Source organism: Amblyomma mixtum, chromosome 2 (assembly GCF_055824585.1).
Source record: "Amblyomma mixtum isolate Tamu chromosome 2, ASM5582458v1, whole genome shotgun sequence".
In the NCBI taxonomy this organism is placed as follows: Eukaryota; Metazoa; Arthropoda; class Arachnida; order Ixodida; family Ixodidae; genus Amblyomma; species Amblyomma mixtum.
In genome coordinates this window covers 310,658,013-310,672,880 of record NC_143013.1, presented here as the reverse complement: position 1 = coordinate 310,672,880, position 14,868 = coordinate 310,658,013, and the positions used below count along the sequence as shown (strand labels likewise).

General features: G+C 44.4%; 1 protein-coding gene across 1 annotated transcript; it reads right to left on the bottom strand.

The window, feature by feature from the left end:
- Window positions 1-2,085: 2,085 nt before the first annotated feature.
- On the bottom strand, window positions 2,086-10,199 carry loj (p24 family member logjam). The gene is made up of 4 exons (XM_089574954.1): window positions 9,933-10,199; window positions 8,653-8,770; window positions 7,813-7,958; window positions 2,086-6,885 (listed from the first exon to the last, which is right to left on the bottom strand). The coding sequence occupies exons 1-4, from the start codon at window positions 10,122-10,124 to the stop codon at window positions 6,652-6,654; spliced, it is 690 nt and encodes a 229-aa protein (XP_089431080.1). The 5' UTR covers window positions 10,125-10,199; the 3' UTR covers window positions 2,086-6,651.
- Window positions 10,200-14,868: the final 4,669 nt, after the last annotated feature.

Here is a 14,868-nt window from a genome sequence, read left to right as displayed (position 1 = left end):
TAGCCAAACGCACCAAGAGAGGGCGCCACACGTTTCTTGCCGATGCTGAGGATGCATGATGAATAGAAAAATAGCCAGGGAAAAATTCTGCCTCTTTCAAATGTAAAATACTTTACATCTATTAAAAGATGGGACATTTCGCTACCTAAAGCTCCTAGAGCAGTCCGATATATTGTAAATCATGGCAGCGGTGAGTGATCAAGTGAGGACAAGTGGGGTTTTTTTCGCGACCTCGTCATAGGCATCATGCGACCATATCTCATCGCGCAGGGTAAACGCAATATTTAAGCCACAGTGATGAAACTTTATTAAAAGAAACTTTATGAGGTATTTAACCCCTCAGGGTCAGAGCTCGCTTGTAACTGTTATGCGTGACGAGATATTGATTTTTTATTTTTCATCGCCATTCAGTTACGCGCCGCCGGCTGTCGCGAGATGGCGCGACCGGTTTTCCGAGGCGCATGGGCCGGAATCCTGGGGATGGACCAACCAGTCATGACTAGTAATGACTGGTTAATGAATGTCTAGTCAATCATGACTAACAGGTCATGAGTGATTAATGACTGACCAGTCATGACTGGATAGTTAGTCATTAAACAATCATAACTAACTAGTCATGAGTTAATGGCTAGTTTAAATGCCAAATGAGTGACTTCAAATGCCAAAGGCCCTGGTTCGATTCTCAGCCTCGACAGTTTTTTTTAAGTAGTGACGCTGAAACGAGAACACATCTGCCGACACGGCTGCTAACGACAGTATGAGGCATTAAAGGCTTTCGCCTTAAAATTAACCGAGAAGCGGACGACACGCAAGTACAAAACGGCTGTCGCGAGCGTTCTCTTTAAAAAGGGCGCAACAGGGCCAGCGAACCGCACCGAGCGGCGACGAGGGAGCAAGACTCGATCGCAGCGCCACTAGTTCGCGCGACCGCCACTTGGGACAGCTCTCCGGGCAGAGCTGTGAAACTGATTTTGTTCTAGTAACGTTGGTCAGATCTACCTAGTTGATGACAATGACTATGCTCCCTTTTCAAACATGTTTTTACCCTGCAATTACCAACTCTTGCAATTCGTTCCCGTGTCTTCCATCTTGCTTTACCCAATACCAAGGAGCCGAATACCTCTGTCCCGCGCAGCATCAGTGGTGATCTTGCAATTGCACCCACTTGAATTTAAATTTTTCTTCAGTGGCATCTTTCTCTACACCACTGTTTGCCACAAAAGCACAGGAAAAATGGAAATGAAATTGAACATAATTTACCTAGCATTGCAATATGGGGGCGAGGAGCGCCATAAGTGGGAAACTGTGATTACTGCAATTTCCTGGCGCTACTGACCGTCGTTTTGAAGAGGGACCGAACAAGATTTTCTAAATCATCCATTTGTTTCCAGAGACTGGAATTCGTTTTTTACAGCACATTCAATGTGTTGCGTGCAATTACACATTTCCGGAGTGCAGCCCTGCGTTTCGCATCGCAGTCAGCATAACACACCACCTGACAGGTGGCTTGTGTAGGCATGTGACAGGTGGCGCATTGGCAGGTAGTAGCAGAGCGAAACGCCATTTGCCACAGCGAAAGTGGAGGAATAGACAACTGGAAGGTGGCTGCCATGGGAAGATCTCATTGGGTGGCTAGCAGCGTGACACATGGCAGGTGGCATGAAAATGCATGAAGAGCTGCGCTTAGAATTTTGCAATACCGATTATTGCAATCGTCGACATTTTTTTTTGTTCACGGGAAAGGCCTCCACTGTACTGGTCGCACACACAGTGAAATTGACGGTGCCATTGTTTAAATTTCACGAGAGTTTCAGGAGATTTTTGTTGCAAAAGAAACCATCTGCTAAGCTAAGCTAGGTTGTCTTTTCTTAGTGAGCAGCAATCATGACCAAAAGGACATCCTAAATGTTCTTATATGAGTAGATCTTGTGTTCTGCATCCTAATCTCTACATGTTCTCTGCAGTTACTTAATTGTTTTATAAGATTCAAGTTGTGTATCATACAACTTATTTATTCTGCAATTCATAGCTGTGACAGCAGTTCACTTCGGTGCTCCTCCAAAAAAGGAGGCAACACCATGAACCAAGTAGACATGAAAAATAACATTTATTGCACAGTTACAAGTCGGATATCTTTCTTGTGTCATGTACAACATGCTGGCATTTGCAGTTTGGTCGCGTGCTTTACACAGTTACACAACCCTGACATAGGAACCATCATGTCAGCTAAACCCATTGGAATGCATTGCATGAAGGAGGGCTGACCCATACAAGCTCGGAGACTCAGAAGTAACCACCTATAAGAGCGAACTCATTGTGCCAGCAAACCAACACGTGACAGGCAGCATTGTACAGCATCCATTTATCTAGACCCATACATATACTCGCGTCGAACCGTTAAACCGGGTGTTTTCGTAAATCTTCACACGCACACATACACACATGCACACACATAACAGCATCCTCAAAGTACGAGGCATCTCAAGTCCAAGGAGTGGTTCTTGCCGTGCGAATAAAACTTGTCATACACCAACACATACTGAAAACAGATCAACTGCAAAACTTTTCTGCGCGTCACTGGAAGATGCAATTCTAGGAAGACGCACGGAACGTGGAAACAAAAGCAGGAGAGAAGGAAAACTGAGCAACAATAAGGTGTCTGGACACCAACGCATTTGAGATTCAAATGCCGCTCTCAATCGATGTACATATCACCACACCTTTTCTTTCTCTTTTGGCATACACACAATTTAGTGCCATAGGAATGTTAAGTTGTACAAAGTAACGTGGCCACTGTGCAAGACTGCAGATTTGAACACCACTGTTTGTCAGCATTTGCACTCGTGCTACCGGTACGCTGTCATAAAAGCACAGTCTAAAGCACACTGCAGGTAAGAACGAGGCTGGGTGCAATTTCTGCTAGATATGTACAATTGGCAGCGAAAGTTTATAAAGTGCAAGTCTGCGGGAACAAATTTCCTGTAGTACTGCCATGCACGTCTTATACTTCGGGCACTTCAGGCGACTGGCTTGCATCACTGCGCTGAAATGGATTTTTTCCTGCGCACCAACCTCCCATAAACTTTTGTGCATGACTGCCTTTTAAAGGAAAGTGAAACGTTACTTTCAAGAACATGTGCACTGTGGAAACAAAAAGTTGGAATTGCAAGTTGTAATATCGCTACTCATTCAGAAGCCAAGTGCCGTCGAGTGGTAGAGCATTTCTCAAGCAAAAATGTAACAAAAACTGCTAACTTTGTGAATGCAGCTTTTACCAAATCAACCATGCAAAGGGTGAGCTTGTGCGAGTTCAGTTGATCCCATGACTCAGGTTACAAGACCTGGTACATGTGCAATAGGCATGGTTGCAAGAGAATGCACATTAGGCTTCCAAGTGCTTATGCTCAAAAGCATTGTATAGCACACCCAATGTGGATGAAAGTGGCCATTATTTTCAAAGCTTGCTTTTTGTATTTTGTGAGGAAACACCCACCACATCACAAAAATAATTGGCCTCTATACAAAACTGTGCGATTGTTTTTACAGATGCTCGTTTATTATTTATGAACAGCTAAGTTGTTCAAAGCATTGAGCAGATTAAAAGAAATTTACGAGACCATGGCACTGTTCCTTGAGTGTGCATAGCATACACGTGAGGTCACTGATGATAAACCATTCAACAGGGAAGGCCGACCTAAAGATTGCTAAAGATTTAGCTGGCTGTGCATCATTTCAAAGATAGCATTCATCCTACCTAAGCCAACTTTGCTATACAGACCAAAACGGGCCAGCTTTACCATTTTGGGGCATGAAAATCGTGCTGAGCCTCAAATTTTTGTTGCAGCTCTCACAGACAGACCATTCGTGCTGGTATGCTCTCATCCTTTTACCATGGCAGGCTTTGTCACAGCACCCTTTCAACGAAGGTATCGCGACACACACACAAAATGGCTGCAGCAGCAGCTGACCCCCTTGGTTCAGATAATCCGCTGAATCCCTTGTGCAAAATCCCTTGTGCAATAAATGTACAACACATACATAGTGTGGCAAAAGTACAAAAATAAAAATACAGCACATTAGGAATCGCCTGCAATGTACAGCATCCTGTTATCTGGGTTGGCAAAAAAGGAAAAACAAATAGTGCACAAAAACATTTGCAGACGAAAGGACAAAGGCACAGTGCACATCTGCACTAAGCACTGCATCTGAATTTCCACACAACGAGGCCATTTCTGCTGTTGGCTACATGATAAATATTACACAAGATTCCACATCACAGATATTCCTCAGGCAGTGCAGAAATATAAATTTCTGGGTATCCAAGGGGTTGAATACAGAGCACACTTGCACTGCTTCAAGCTTCCTGGAACCTCAGACCAGTCATAGAAAGTTAAATATAAATAAAATGCACGAAAAAGCTGTAACCTAAGGATGAGCGAACAGGAATGCCAAGAATGCAATTAAGGCTTTACTACACATGAGCTTGGTTGTGAGTATGTACGCAGAAAAAGCATTATTTAAAAAAAAATGACACGTTTTCTCATTCAGCTACCTACAGGTGTTTACATGATAGCTAAAACGTGCTACTTTTTTCAGACACAGAGTGAGCTGAAACGGTCCACATTCAACACCGCGTGAAATTAGTGCAGAAATTTACTGCAGGTAGAAAAGACATGTGTCGAACCGGTGAAACTGACACAAACTCTCAAGAATGCCTTGTATTTCCAAAATAAGATGCTATACTTCTGCTCACTTCACACCTATAGTAAACTGTAGCTCACCTCAATATGTCGTAAGAAATGGAGGACAACGCTTTCTTTACAAAGTCAGCACCAAAATGGCTGAGAGTGGCTGCTGAACTTTCAGTTTCATATCTTGGCCCCTTTTACAACATTATTCTGCAGCTGCCTCTGTGCCTTTAGTCCTAAAAGCCTTATCTCTTGCTACCATAAGACAGCAACACAAGCTAACACCACTGCATGTTGCAACAAAGTCAATGAAAACTGAAAGCTGCACTGAAATAATTTAACACAGCTCTTCACATTTTATGCACTACTTATCATTTCCATGATTGCCACTTCTTGCTACTACTTCTGGCATAGCGTACCAGTATGACCATAGAGAACACTTAACAATGCATGCTACAGCACTCTAGCTGAACTGGCATGCAACCCTGCGGGAACTTTACGACAACAGTTGTACTACGATCTGCCCACCTCAGCCAACACATATTCGTGCACACACCTTACCACCAGCACCCATTCCAGCCACCTAGATAACATTCTCTTTGGCCCAACAGGTGGGCATGAGAGTTTTTGGTTAGGTCACAAGATGGCAGCACTGGTGCCGCTTACCTCAAAGGCCCCATACAGCTATTGCTGTAAGACTTAAGGTTTGTTGCATATATCATGCTCATATCACCAGCACAGTTATTTATGAGCACCCTATGCCTCCTAATTTCTGCCAGGACAAGTGCAAATTATGCTTGAATGAAGAAGCATGCTTTGCTTACTTTTGTCTACAAGTGCATGTTAGTTGCATCAAAATAAACAATAACTATGCTGACGTTAAGGTTACACAAAGTCATGGATCAATGTAATTAATCTCAGAGCTGTGCTCCATTTACTTCCAACGCCACTTGTATGTAAACTGGCAATAGGGCAACATAAACATAGTCCAGCAATGCTCAGCACACCATCATCATCATCAGCCTGACTGCGCCCACTGCAAGGCGTAGTCACAAGCATAGCCACACAACTTCAGGCTCCTTGACACATGCACACCTTAGGCTACTGTATGAAAAGTTAAAACAAGCAGAAAAATAGTTTGCAAAAGTCTGATGCACAGTCACACAGACCACTTTCTTTCTTAACATGCTAAGCAGGAACAGCAACCAATAAATGTTCCACGGTCGCCACTGTGCAGGCTCCTTGGTTTTGGCATATACAATATGAGAAGCATACAAATCCAGATTTATCTGATGAAGCAGTGTTACTCGCCTCGAAAAATGCATTTCTCATCTGTACACAACACCAGCAATGAGAATGAATGTGCATAACTTTATAATCATCTTGGACCATATTGCCAAACAACCACTTTCTCCACTTCGTTTTCAATTGACACATCTGGCTCTAGGCCTCACAGCAGTGAGCAACGCTAGTGTGTGTCAGTCTATATCCAATGGTGTGTTCTGTTGAATGCAACCTAACCAGTGCGCTTGTGCACACCGAGTCTGCGTTTAGCCACAAAAGTGGTATGAGAGTGCTTCTTTGGGTGCATCAGACAGGCTGCAACAGTAAAAACAGCGTTATTCTTATTAACAGGGCCAACTAAGAACGATCTAAGGCCAGCACGCAGGCCTAAGGCAAAAAGTGTTCGAATGCTCCAAAACGAGCTTCATGGACTTCAACCCGCGTCAGTAAAATTGATGATCATGTGATATCAAACTAGCACTGACAAGAAGTGTGCTTGCTTAGGAATTTCTTCCAGTACACCCCGTTCTGCTCCTTCTGCTAATACGCCCGCACTAAAAGTGACCCCCCCTGAAAATAATTGTTCCAGAATACGGCCCCTGGGAAGGACACGCGCGCAGGTCGGCCCCGTACCAAGCATTCGAAGCACATGCGACGATGCTCGACAGTAGCAAGAAGCTTATGCCCGTGGCTTGGATGTAGGTGTGACATTTTTCACCTCAAAAAGCTTACGTACGAAGTACACCTGTAATGCAGAGGTGGCCACAATGACGATGCACTGGGCTAGGGACCAGTATTGGACGTAGCGGTTGTTGCCATCCACGATGTACCAGTCGCGGGCGAGGTGCCTCCTGTTCTGGTCTTGGTACTTCAGCATCTCGCCCACTTGGCCATCGACCTTCTGCAGCGTATCCTTTAAAAAAGAGAAAAGGTGCCACAGACTTTCTATATAGAAGCACATAACTACTAGATCAAGGGCCTTAGGCACACACGTACACAGTACATTCCTGCTGCGATGCTTTGCCACCCGTTACAATGTCCGGCAAATGGCGTTGCATCCTTCGTGGACTGTTCTAGTGCTACAGTCACACCTTTTTCCGCCTCTATCCCCAATGAGTTTATTTATTCGCTAGTACTTCGTATTCACTTGAAGAGAGGCATCAGATGACAAGTTCCCGCTTTTTTAACTTTGCATGATCAGTTCTATCTAGCATTTTTACCTCTATCCTGCGATCTCTCTTTCAGCTCGCACAATTCAGGAGCCCACTCTTCAGTGAGACACTTACAATGCTTCACCTTCTTGAATACAGGAACAACCACTATTACTGCTACTATTACCATGAGGAAGATGCGCCTGCCAGCAGCTATGTGGTCTGCAGTGTACAGGCAATGAAAAATGAACACCACTTAGTGTGAGGCATAAGCACCTCATAACAAAGACATATAATAAAAACACTATGGCATATAACTCCGAATTTCAGCATCCCAACTTGAACATCACCAACCTTTTTTAGTAATCATCCAAATGAAAAAAAATGAAAAAAATGAAGCATATTAGTTCCAAGTAAACAGTTTTACATGAGGTATTTACATCGTGTTTTGTGCATTTTATACAGGCGATGCTTTTGGTATACATATACACCAAACTTACAGAAGTGCAGATTAACCCTATTCAGCTTACTACGAAATTAAAAAATGGGAATGAATTAGAATTCAAGGCATCTTATGCAGATGCTGACATTTTCTTTTTTTTTTTAATGGTGAGAGAACTGAGAGTTCAACTCAAGTTTTGCTTAAATTGCACTTCAGTGAGTACGGTACTACATGAAAGTAAACTTACGGTGAAGTTGGAGACAGTGACACCTAAGGACTCGAGTTCTTGAACGTAGGACTCCCACTTGTCCCTCTTAAAAGAATTGAAATACAGGCTGATAAGCTTCGCTGCAAAGTGGGACATGGAGTTGTCAATGCAGAGCTCGTAGTATCCTGCAAAGCAAAATGCCGCACAATAAGTTCACAGGCTGTAACTCCATGTTATTGTTGTGAGGCAAGGACAACAAATATTGCAATGCTCTCTGCGATTCAAGAGAAGAGAAATGTGAGATTTTTTGGAAGCTTTTTCGTTTTGCTTTAGCACACATAAATGGCAATCTGAAGAAATCAGAAATAGTAACTGCAGCACCTGCCATTGACCTTTACAGATAGCATGGTCATTCCAGTTTTTGTACAAATGTTTTAAAACTTAGCCACCTAATGCTGTTATACAGCTTCCCTATTATTTTCAAAGTGCTAAGTAATCATACCAGTGGTGCATTAAGGACCTATTTTGAAGGTTTCCAATTACTGCTGAACAGAAACAACTAAAAAAGAAATTCACTTATAGTTTTCAGCAAAGCTTGATGACGACTGAAGTACATGTATGCTATATTTTTGGTGCAGCTGTACTGACAAAAATTTGCAGTGAACTTTCCGCACAACCATCTGGTAACCTAAACTTGCATGGAGTGAACATCTGTTATTCTTAATTTTATTAATTGCCAGCTGTCTCATTATGTTAGTTGCAACAATGCTTGGAAATAAGCAAATGAATCAAGCTTGCTTGTAACGAGCAAAAGCATGAAAAAATACATAATATTTGCGTAATTTTGCTCCCCACGAACGACTCAAATAGCAGGTATACCTCCTGTCGATGATGCTTCTTCATATTCTGCTGATGGCCTCCACTGGTAAGGTAGGACATGGTTGCCATTGGGATGCCTTACTGCAAAGCCAGCTTGTCCGTCACCACCTCTTAAGACCTGGACGATATAACAATAACTATCTCAGTGAAATGAATCATAATCTGTCCCAGCATACAGCACACAATTCAGGTTTTTGCTATCTTCAAACCAGCACTCAGTGTATACATGTCCAAGGTGATCAAAAAGAAATGTGAATAATACAGAAGCAGCTTCACTTGATCACTTGATCATGTGACTATCTGCCTGAAGATACATGCATGTGCTGGTTGGTCCCAAGGTGCTGCAGAGAGCAATCTGCAGCACTGAGAGGTCTAGGAGTAAAATGGCTGTAACTGTGCATCCAAACAGTGTTTTTAACAGCTGAGTGCCACTCAGTCTTTCCTGTACTTCATTTTTTTTACGCTGTTAAGTCGAATATAGCAAAGACATCGCGGCAATCGCACGCCAACCTCGGCAACGTACTCGCGAGCTACATTTTTTAGTGCTGTCAAATTTATTAAGGGCAAAAAGACGAGACAGCGTTTTCTTCTGTCCCTGCCGGCAATTTATTTTTCTACGCAGCTGATTTGTTTACCACGCTGTTCCTTCTTACGCTTCATTTATTTTCTTTTTCTTCTCTCTTGTCAGTTTCACTGACTAAATAAAAATCGCTTCGCAAGACGCACCTATTTTAGATCAAGTTTTGTACATCAAACAAAATGGCACAAGCAGGGACACAAAGAAGACTAAGAACTGTGACTGCGGTATCAACGCCTTTTCGTGGAGGATCTAGGCGAGCAGTGCGGCCCCTACATCATTTGGACCGTGCCCGCTGGACCGTACGCCAATCTGACGCAGACCACTTCAGTCGGCACCTCAGTTGTAACTGCTGACATATGTGAACGCTACAGGCTTTAAAACTTCAGTACATATTGCGCTAGATCGACGCAACAGGTTCACATAGAACTAAGCCACGTGCCTGCCCAAACGAATCTGAACAACCTCACGCAGTACAAGCTTGAGACAAATCCGGTTTCCGCCCGGTCTCACCTAGGCTGTAGGCGAACGTAAGCGACGAACTGTTGTTTTTATTGGCAGTCCTCCTGTGGCCGTAAAAGCAAGATATGCGACTAATAAAGCAGCTTTTTTTTCAGACATAGAGAACTTTGCTTCTAAGCAACACCGTTTCTCAGCTGTTGCTGCGCTATCAGCGTCCAAGCACAGCAATATCAGAGCTTACCTGGTAGGCCACGTAGACCGACGATCCGGGCTCGACATTCTGATAAAAACACTCCTCTTTACCAGCGTCCACATGTAGTTTAAATTCAAAAGAAACGCCTAGCGATGGTTCAGAGACGTATGAATCGGCCGCGATCTCAGTCAAAATGAACGTAAACAACAGTACAGCCGTCAACAGACGGTTCGTGCCCATTTCGTTGAACTTTGCCGCCGCTTCCCCGCAGAGCACACGCGACGCGACACGCACCGCAGAGCGCGACCGCACGAACATCAACGCTTGGGATGTCCGACAGGTGGCAGCACAAGTGCTTTCCGACTCGGATAACGGTCTCTCTGGCTAAGCGCACTTGTCACGCTAATAGGTAATAGTTAGTGTTGGTTCATTTTTTAATGATTATCAGTCATGGGTTAACTCTTTCCGCTTTTATGATTGGTGTAGCCTCGAAAGCACGGTGAATGCATTTTCTGATACGTGTGCATTAATGAGCAGCTGCTCTAATGCGCATGTATAAATGGCTGTTGATTGACGTATTTCAAGGTCGACAAGTGGTAGCAAAATACGTGGCCTGCAATAACACACACACACACACACACACCCTCGTGTTCCGTAATTACATGCTGCGCAAACTATTATAGTGGCCAATTTGGGCTGAACCACCGACCAAAATTTAAATTAAGTAGCTTATGATAGTCTGCGTTTTTTCTGTAAACAATTTAACATCGATGGATATTGTCCGGAGTGCAGTCGGCTGCAGTTTTTCGCAGACAAGTTCCGATGTTAAATCATTCATTGAAAAACCCAGACTATGATAACTTACCCTGCGGTCAGTGATTGAGCCCAAATAGGCCAGTATATGTAGTTTGCGTTGGAGAGTTTTTTTCAACCTGGACAGATAAATATGGAACACCCGGGGCGTGTATTTGCCATGGGAGGGTGAAATAAGGCTGTTTCTTTAATGAGTGGTGATTTGGTGGTATGTAAGTCATAGAGTTTCTTACTATTACCTAGAGGGAAAGCTGGCAAGCCGTCTATGGGAGTTTGCATGGAGACCCCACGTGACCACCTCAGCCACCATGGGCGCTCAAAGCATCATGGGGCGGTGAGCTACTTGTTGCGGAACTGCAACTTTTGGCCAAAAAATAATAAAAAAATAAAGCTGTTTGATAGCTACAAACGTCCTAACATTCAATATCTTGTCTAATGATTGCAACAAACGAGCAGAAAAGCATTTAAGTGCAAAGTTTGCCCAAAATAAGAGATGACTAGCTTTCCTATTGGCCAAGTGATGAACACTAAAAAAACTAATATTTCGTAATTAACAGGCGCACTTTCAAAAGTAAATATGTTTTCAAAAAAAATGTTGTTGTTTAGATACTTTAAGAGGTTTTTTAATGGCATTTCGGAAGAGTAAAACCTTTTATTGGCGTCGTGTGTCGTCGCGTCTTCACTACTATGGCTTTTGCACACTGCGTTCGCGCGAAAGTCGTCTGCGCACACACGAACTACGTTTTCGGAATGAAACGCCTTAGTACTGCCACTGTGTGTTCCCGAAAAACTACGACTGTTCCGCAACAAGTAGCTCACCGCCCCATGATGCTTTGAGCGTCCATGTTGGCTGAAGTGCAGCGCCGCCAGCTTTCCCTCTAGGTAGTAGTAAGAAACTCTATGATGTAAGTAGAGTCCGCGAGGATATGCAGGGTCACCAGGGTGCCCCAGCTAACGTTAGCCAGGGTATAAAAATATGCCGATGCAGCCTATAGGACGACGCGACCAAATGCATGTGGCTGGCTATTGTAGGAGCAAGTCGCAATATTTTGAATTTGCTTAATTGCGTAATTAGTAAATATTAATTGACCAACTTCTGAAGCGACAAAGTTGGGCAAAAATTCTAATTAAAAAGTCGTAGAAGGGACTGCAAAACGTCTGATTGAAAAGTGTCTGACTTTCTGTCAATTACGTGTTTTTTTCCGCTTGCTGCAGATGTCCGCGAAAAACAAAAAAAAAACATGACATGTCCGCTTGCGCTCCGCGATTGCAGTTCTCCAAACGTTTTGCGTAAAAACGAAGGTAGGATTTAGCCGGCTGTGCGGCCGCTTAAAAGACGTCAAGGTAGCGGCGCAATGTGTGTGTGTGTGTGTGTGTGTGTGTGTGTGTGTGTGTGTGTGTGTGTGTGTGTGTGTGTGTGTGTGTGTGTGTGTGTGTGTGTGTGTGTGTGTGTGTGTGTGTGTGTGTGTGTGTGTGTGTGTGTGTGTGTGTGTGTGTGTGTGTGTGTGTGTGTGTGTGTGTGTGTGTGTGTGTGTGTGTGTGTGTGTGTGTGTGTGTGTGTGTGTGTGTGTGTGTGTGTGTGTGTGTGTGTGTGTGTGTGTGTGTGTGTGTGTGTGTGTGTGTGTGTGTGTGTGTGTGTGTGTGTGTGTGTGTGTGTGTGTGTGTGTGTGTGTGTGTGTGTGTGTGTGTGTGTGTGTGTGTGTGTGTGTGTGTGTGTGTGTGTGTGTGTGTGTGTGTGTGTGTGTGTGTGTGTGTGTGTGTGTGTGTGTGTGTGTGTGTGTGTGTGTGTGTGTGTGTGTGTGTGTGTGTGTGTGTGTGTGTGTGTGTGTGTGTGTGTGTGTGTGTGTGTGTGTGTGTGTGTGTGTGTGTGTGTGTGTGTGTGTGTGTGTGTGTGTGTGTGTGTGTGTGTGTGTGTGTGTGTGTGTGTGTGTGTGTGTGTGTGTGTGTGTGTGTGTGTGTGTGTGTGTGTGTGTGTGTGTGTGTGTGTGTGTGTGTGTGTGTGTGTGTGTGTGTGTGTGTGTGTGTGTGTGTGTGTGTGTGTGTGTGTGTGTGTGTGTGTGTGTGTGTGTGTGTGTGTGTGTGTGTGTGTGTGTGTGTGTGTGTGTGTGTGTGTGTGTGTGTGTGTGTGTGTGTGTGTGTGTGTGTGTGTGTGTGTGTGTGTGTGTGTGTGTGTGTGTGTGTGTGTGTGTGTGTGTGTGTGTGTGTGTGTGTGTGTGTGTGTGTGTGTGTGTGTGTGTGTGTGTGTGTGTGTGTGTGTGTGTGTGTGTGTGTGTGTGTGTGTGTGTGTGTGTGTGTGTGTGTGTGTGTGTGTGTGTGTGTGTGTGTGTGTGTGTGTGTGTGTGTGTGTGTGTGTGTGTGTGTGTGTGTGTGTGTGTGTGTGTGTGTGTGTGTGTGTGTGTGTGTGTGTGTGTGTGTGTGTGTGTGTGTGTGTGTGTGTGTGTGTGTGTGTGTGTGTGTGTGTGTGTGTGTGTGTGTGTGTGTGCGCGCGCGCGCGTGCGTGCGTGCGTGCGTGCGTGCGTGCGTGCATAAAGTAGACTGACACACGGTTAAAAACTAATTACTCACTTTTCGACTGGGGACCAGACTTCTTCAGAGTGCTACATGATTGTTTCCAGACGAGTATATACAGGGGTGGGAAAAAGGCTGCTACGATGTGCCCGAGTTAACCCACCACCCCAAGGAAAAAAAAAGAAGAAAAGAAAGCTTTACAAAAAGGCACCTACGCGCATGACGCGTGATGAATCGCAGTCCAGAAGGGTGTCCAGTGGCCGTACTTCGGGCCACACACCGCCGGAGCGCACACACGTAAACACACATTCCATTCGAGCGGAGTTTCCAATAAGTTCATTGTCCTTGGCACGTGGTGCCTTGGTCAGGACACGTTTTCTTGACGTGATAAATGCTTGCTTTGACTGAAGGAAGGACTCGCGTCAGACAAGCATACGAATTCGGATCCGGGAATATGAGTGCTGTTGTCCGGTCTAGTTCTCCGGGAAGCAAATTTCAGCGCTGTAACTAATAAGAAGGGGAATACCCGTCTACGAGCCTGGGGTAACGTTGTTCCTTGTCGATGGAGTCACCCCTAACTTTACCGATAAGTGATGCGTTTGGCATCTTTACTACAGGCATGTGCATGTTCGGCCAAAGGCGTGATGAGGGGTGGAGGAAAGAAACGAGGCAAATGCGGTAGGCTGCACCCTGCGCCTTTGTTCCCTGGGTTCGTGGTGCACGCAAAAGGCGTAAAAGACCCTCACGTGCCTTGGGGCATAGTGCTCAACACCACATAGTGACTCATCCCGGTGTGGCAGCTAGGACAGGTGGAAATAATAATAATAAAAATAAAACAGATGTCCAAAAGAGAGAATCCAAAAGCAACGAACTTAACGTAAAGATTGGTTTATGGTTGGTTTATGGGGTTTAACGTCCCAAAGCGACTTAACGTAAAGAGTAAGAAAGTAATTAAGACTAAATAACTTAAACGCGAACAACGCGGCGCCTACGCGCTACGCTGTTCGAATTTCTTTTCAGTGCGCTTTTCCCTGGGTGGTAACAAAAAGATGTTAGAGTCTTTCTAAAATGCATCTCGGACGACCTCTAGCGTTTTTTTGGTGCCACCGAAGTAAAAGCGTGATGAAAAGAAATGCGAACAGCGGAACGCTTTGTTTCCGCTCTGTTCGCATTTTTTTCCATCGCCCCTGTACACGAAAGGATTGATCGTCTGCACTCAGAAATTTTGTATTAAGGGAGTAATTACTCATTGGTGGGTACCAGTGAGTAATCACTCCCTTATTACAAATCTCTCCACCTTGGGGGATTCCCCTAAACACTTGATCATTCAGAAAATTTGCGCTTAGTCTCCTTCACTTCTGCAAATCATGCTCATGAACAGAGGTCAGTAAATCAACGGCTACTGACACATTATTGGTTTAGGTTACTCAAAATAAATGCTTCACGATTGGCTATAAAGCATAGCCCAGCCCCACTGTACTTTACATTAATAATGTCCTAAAATTGAATGCTAGAAATCTAATCTGAGTGCAAGCATAGTTGGACACGGGGGGGTGTTGCCACCTCTGAAGAAATGTTGAGGGAGACCCCCCCCCCCCCCCTTCTCCCATTGTCGATCTTGATCCGGAGTCCCTGTGTGCGCCACATTACGCCACATTGCGCC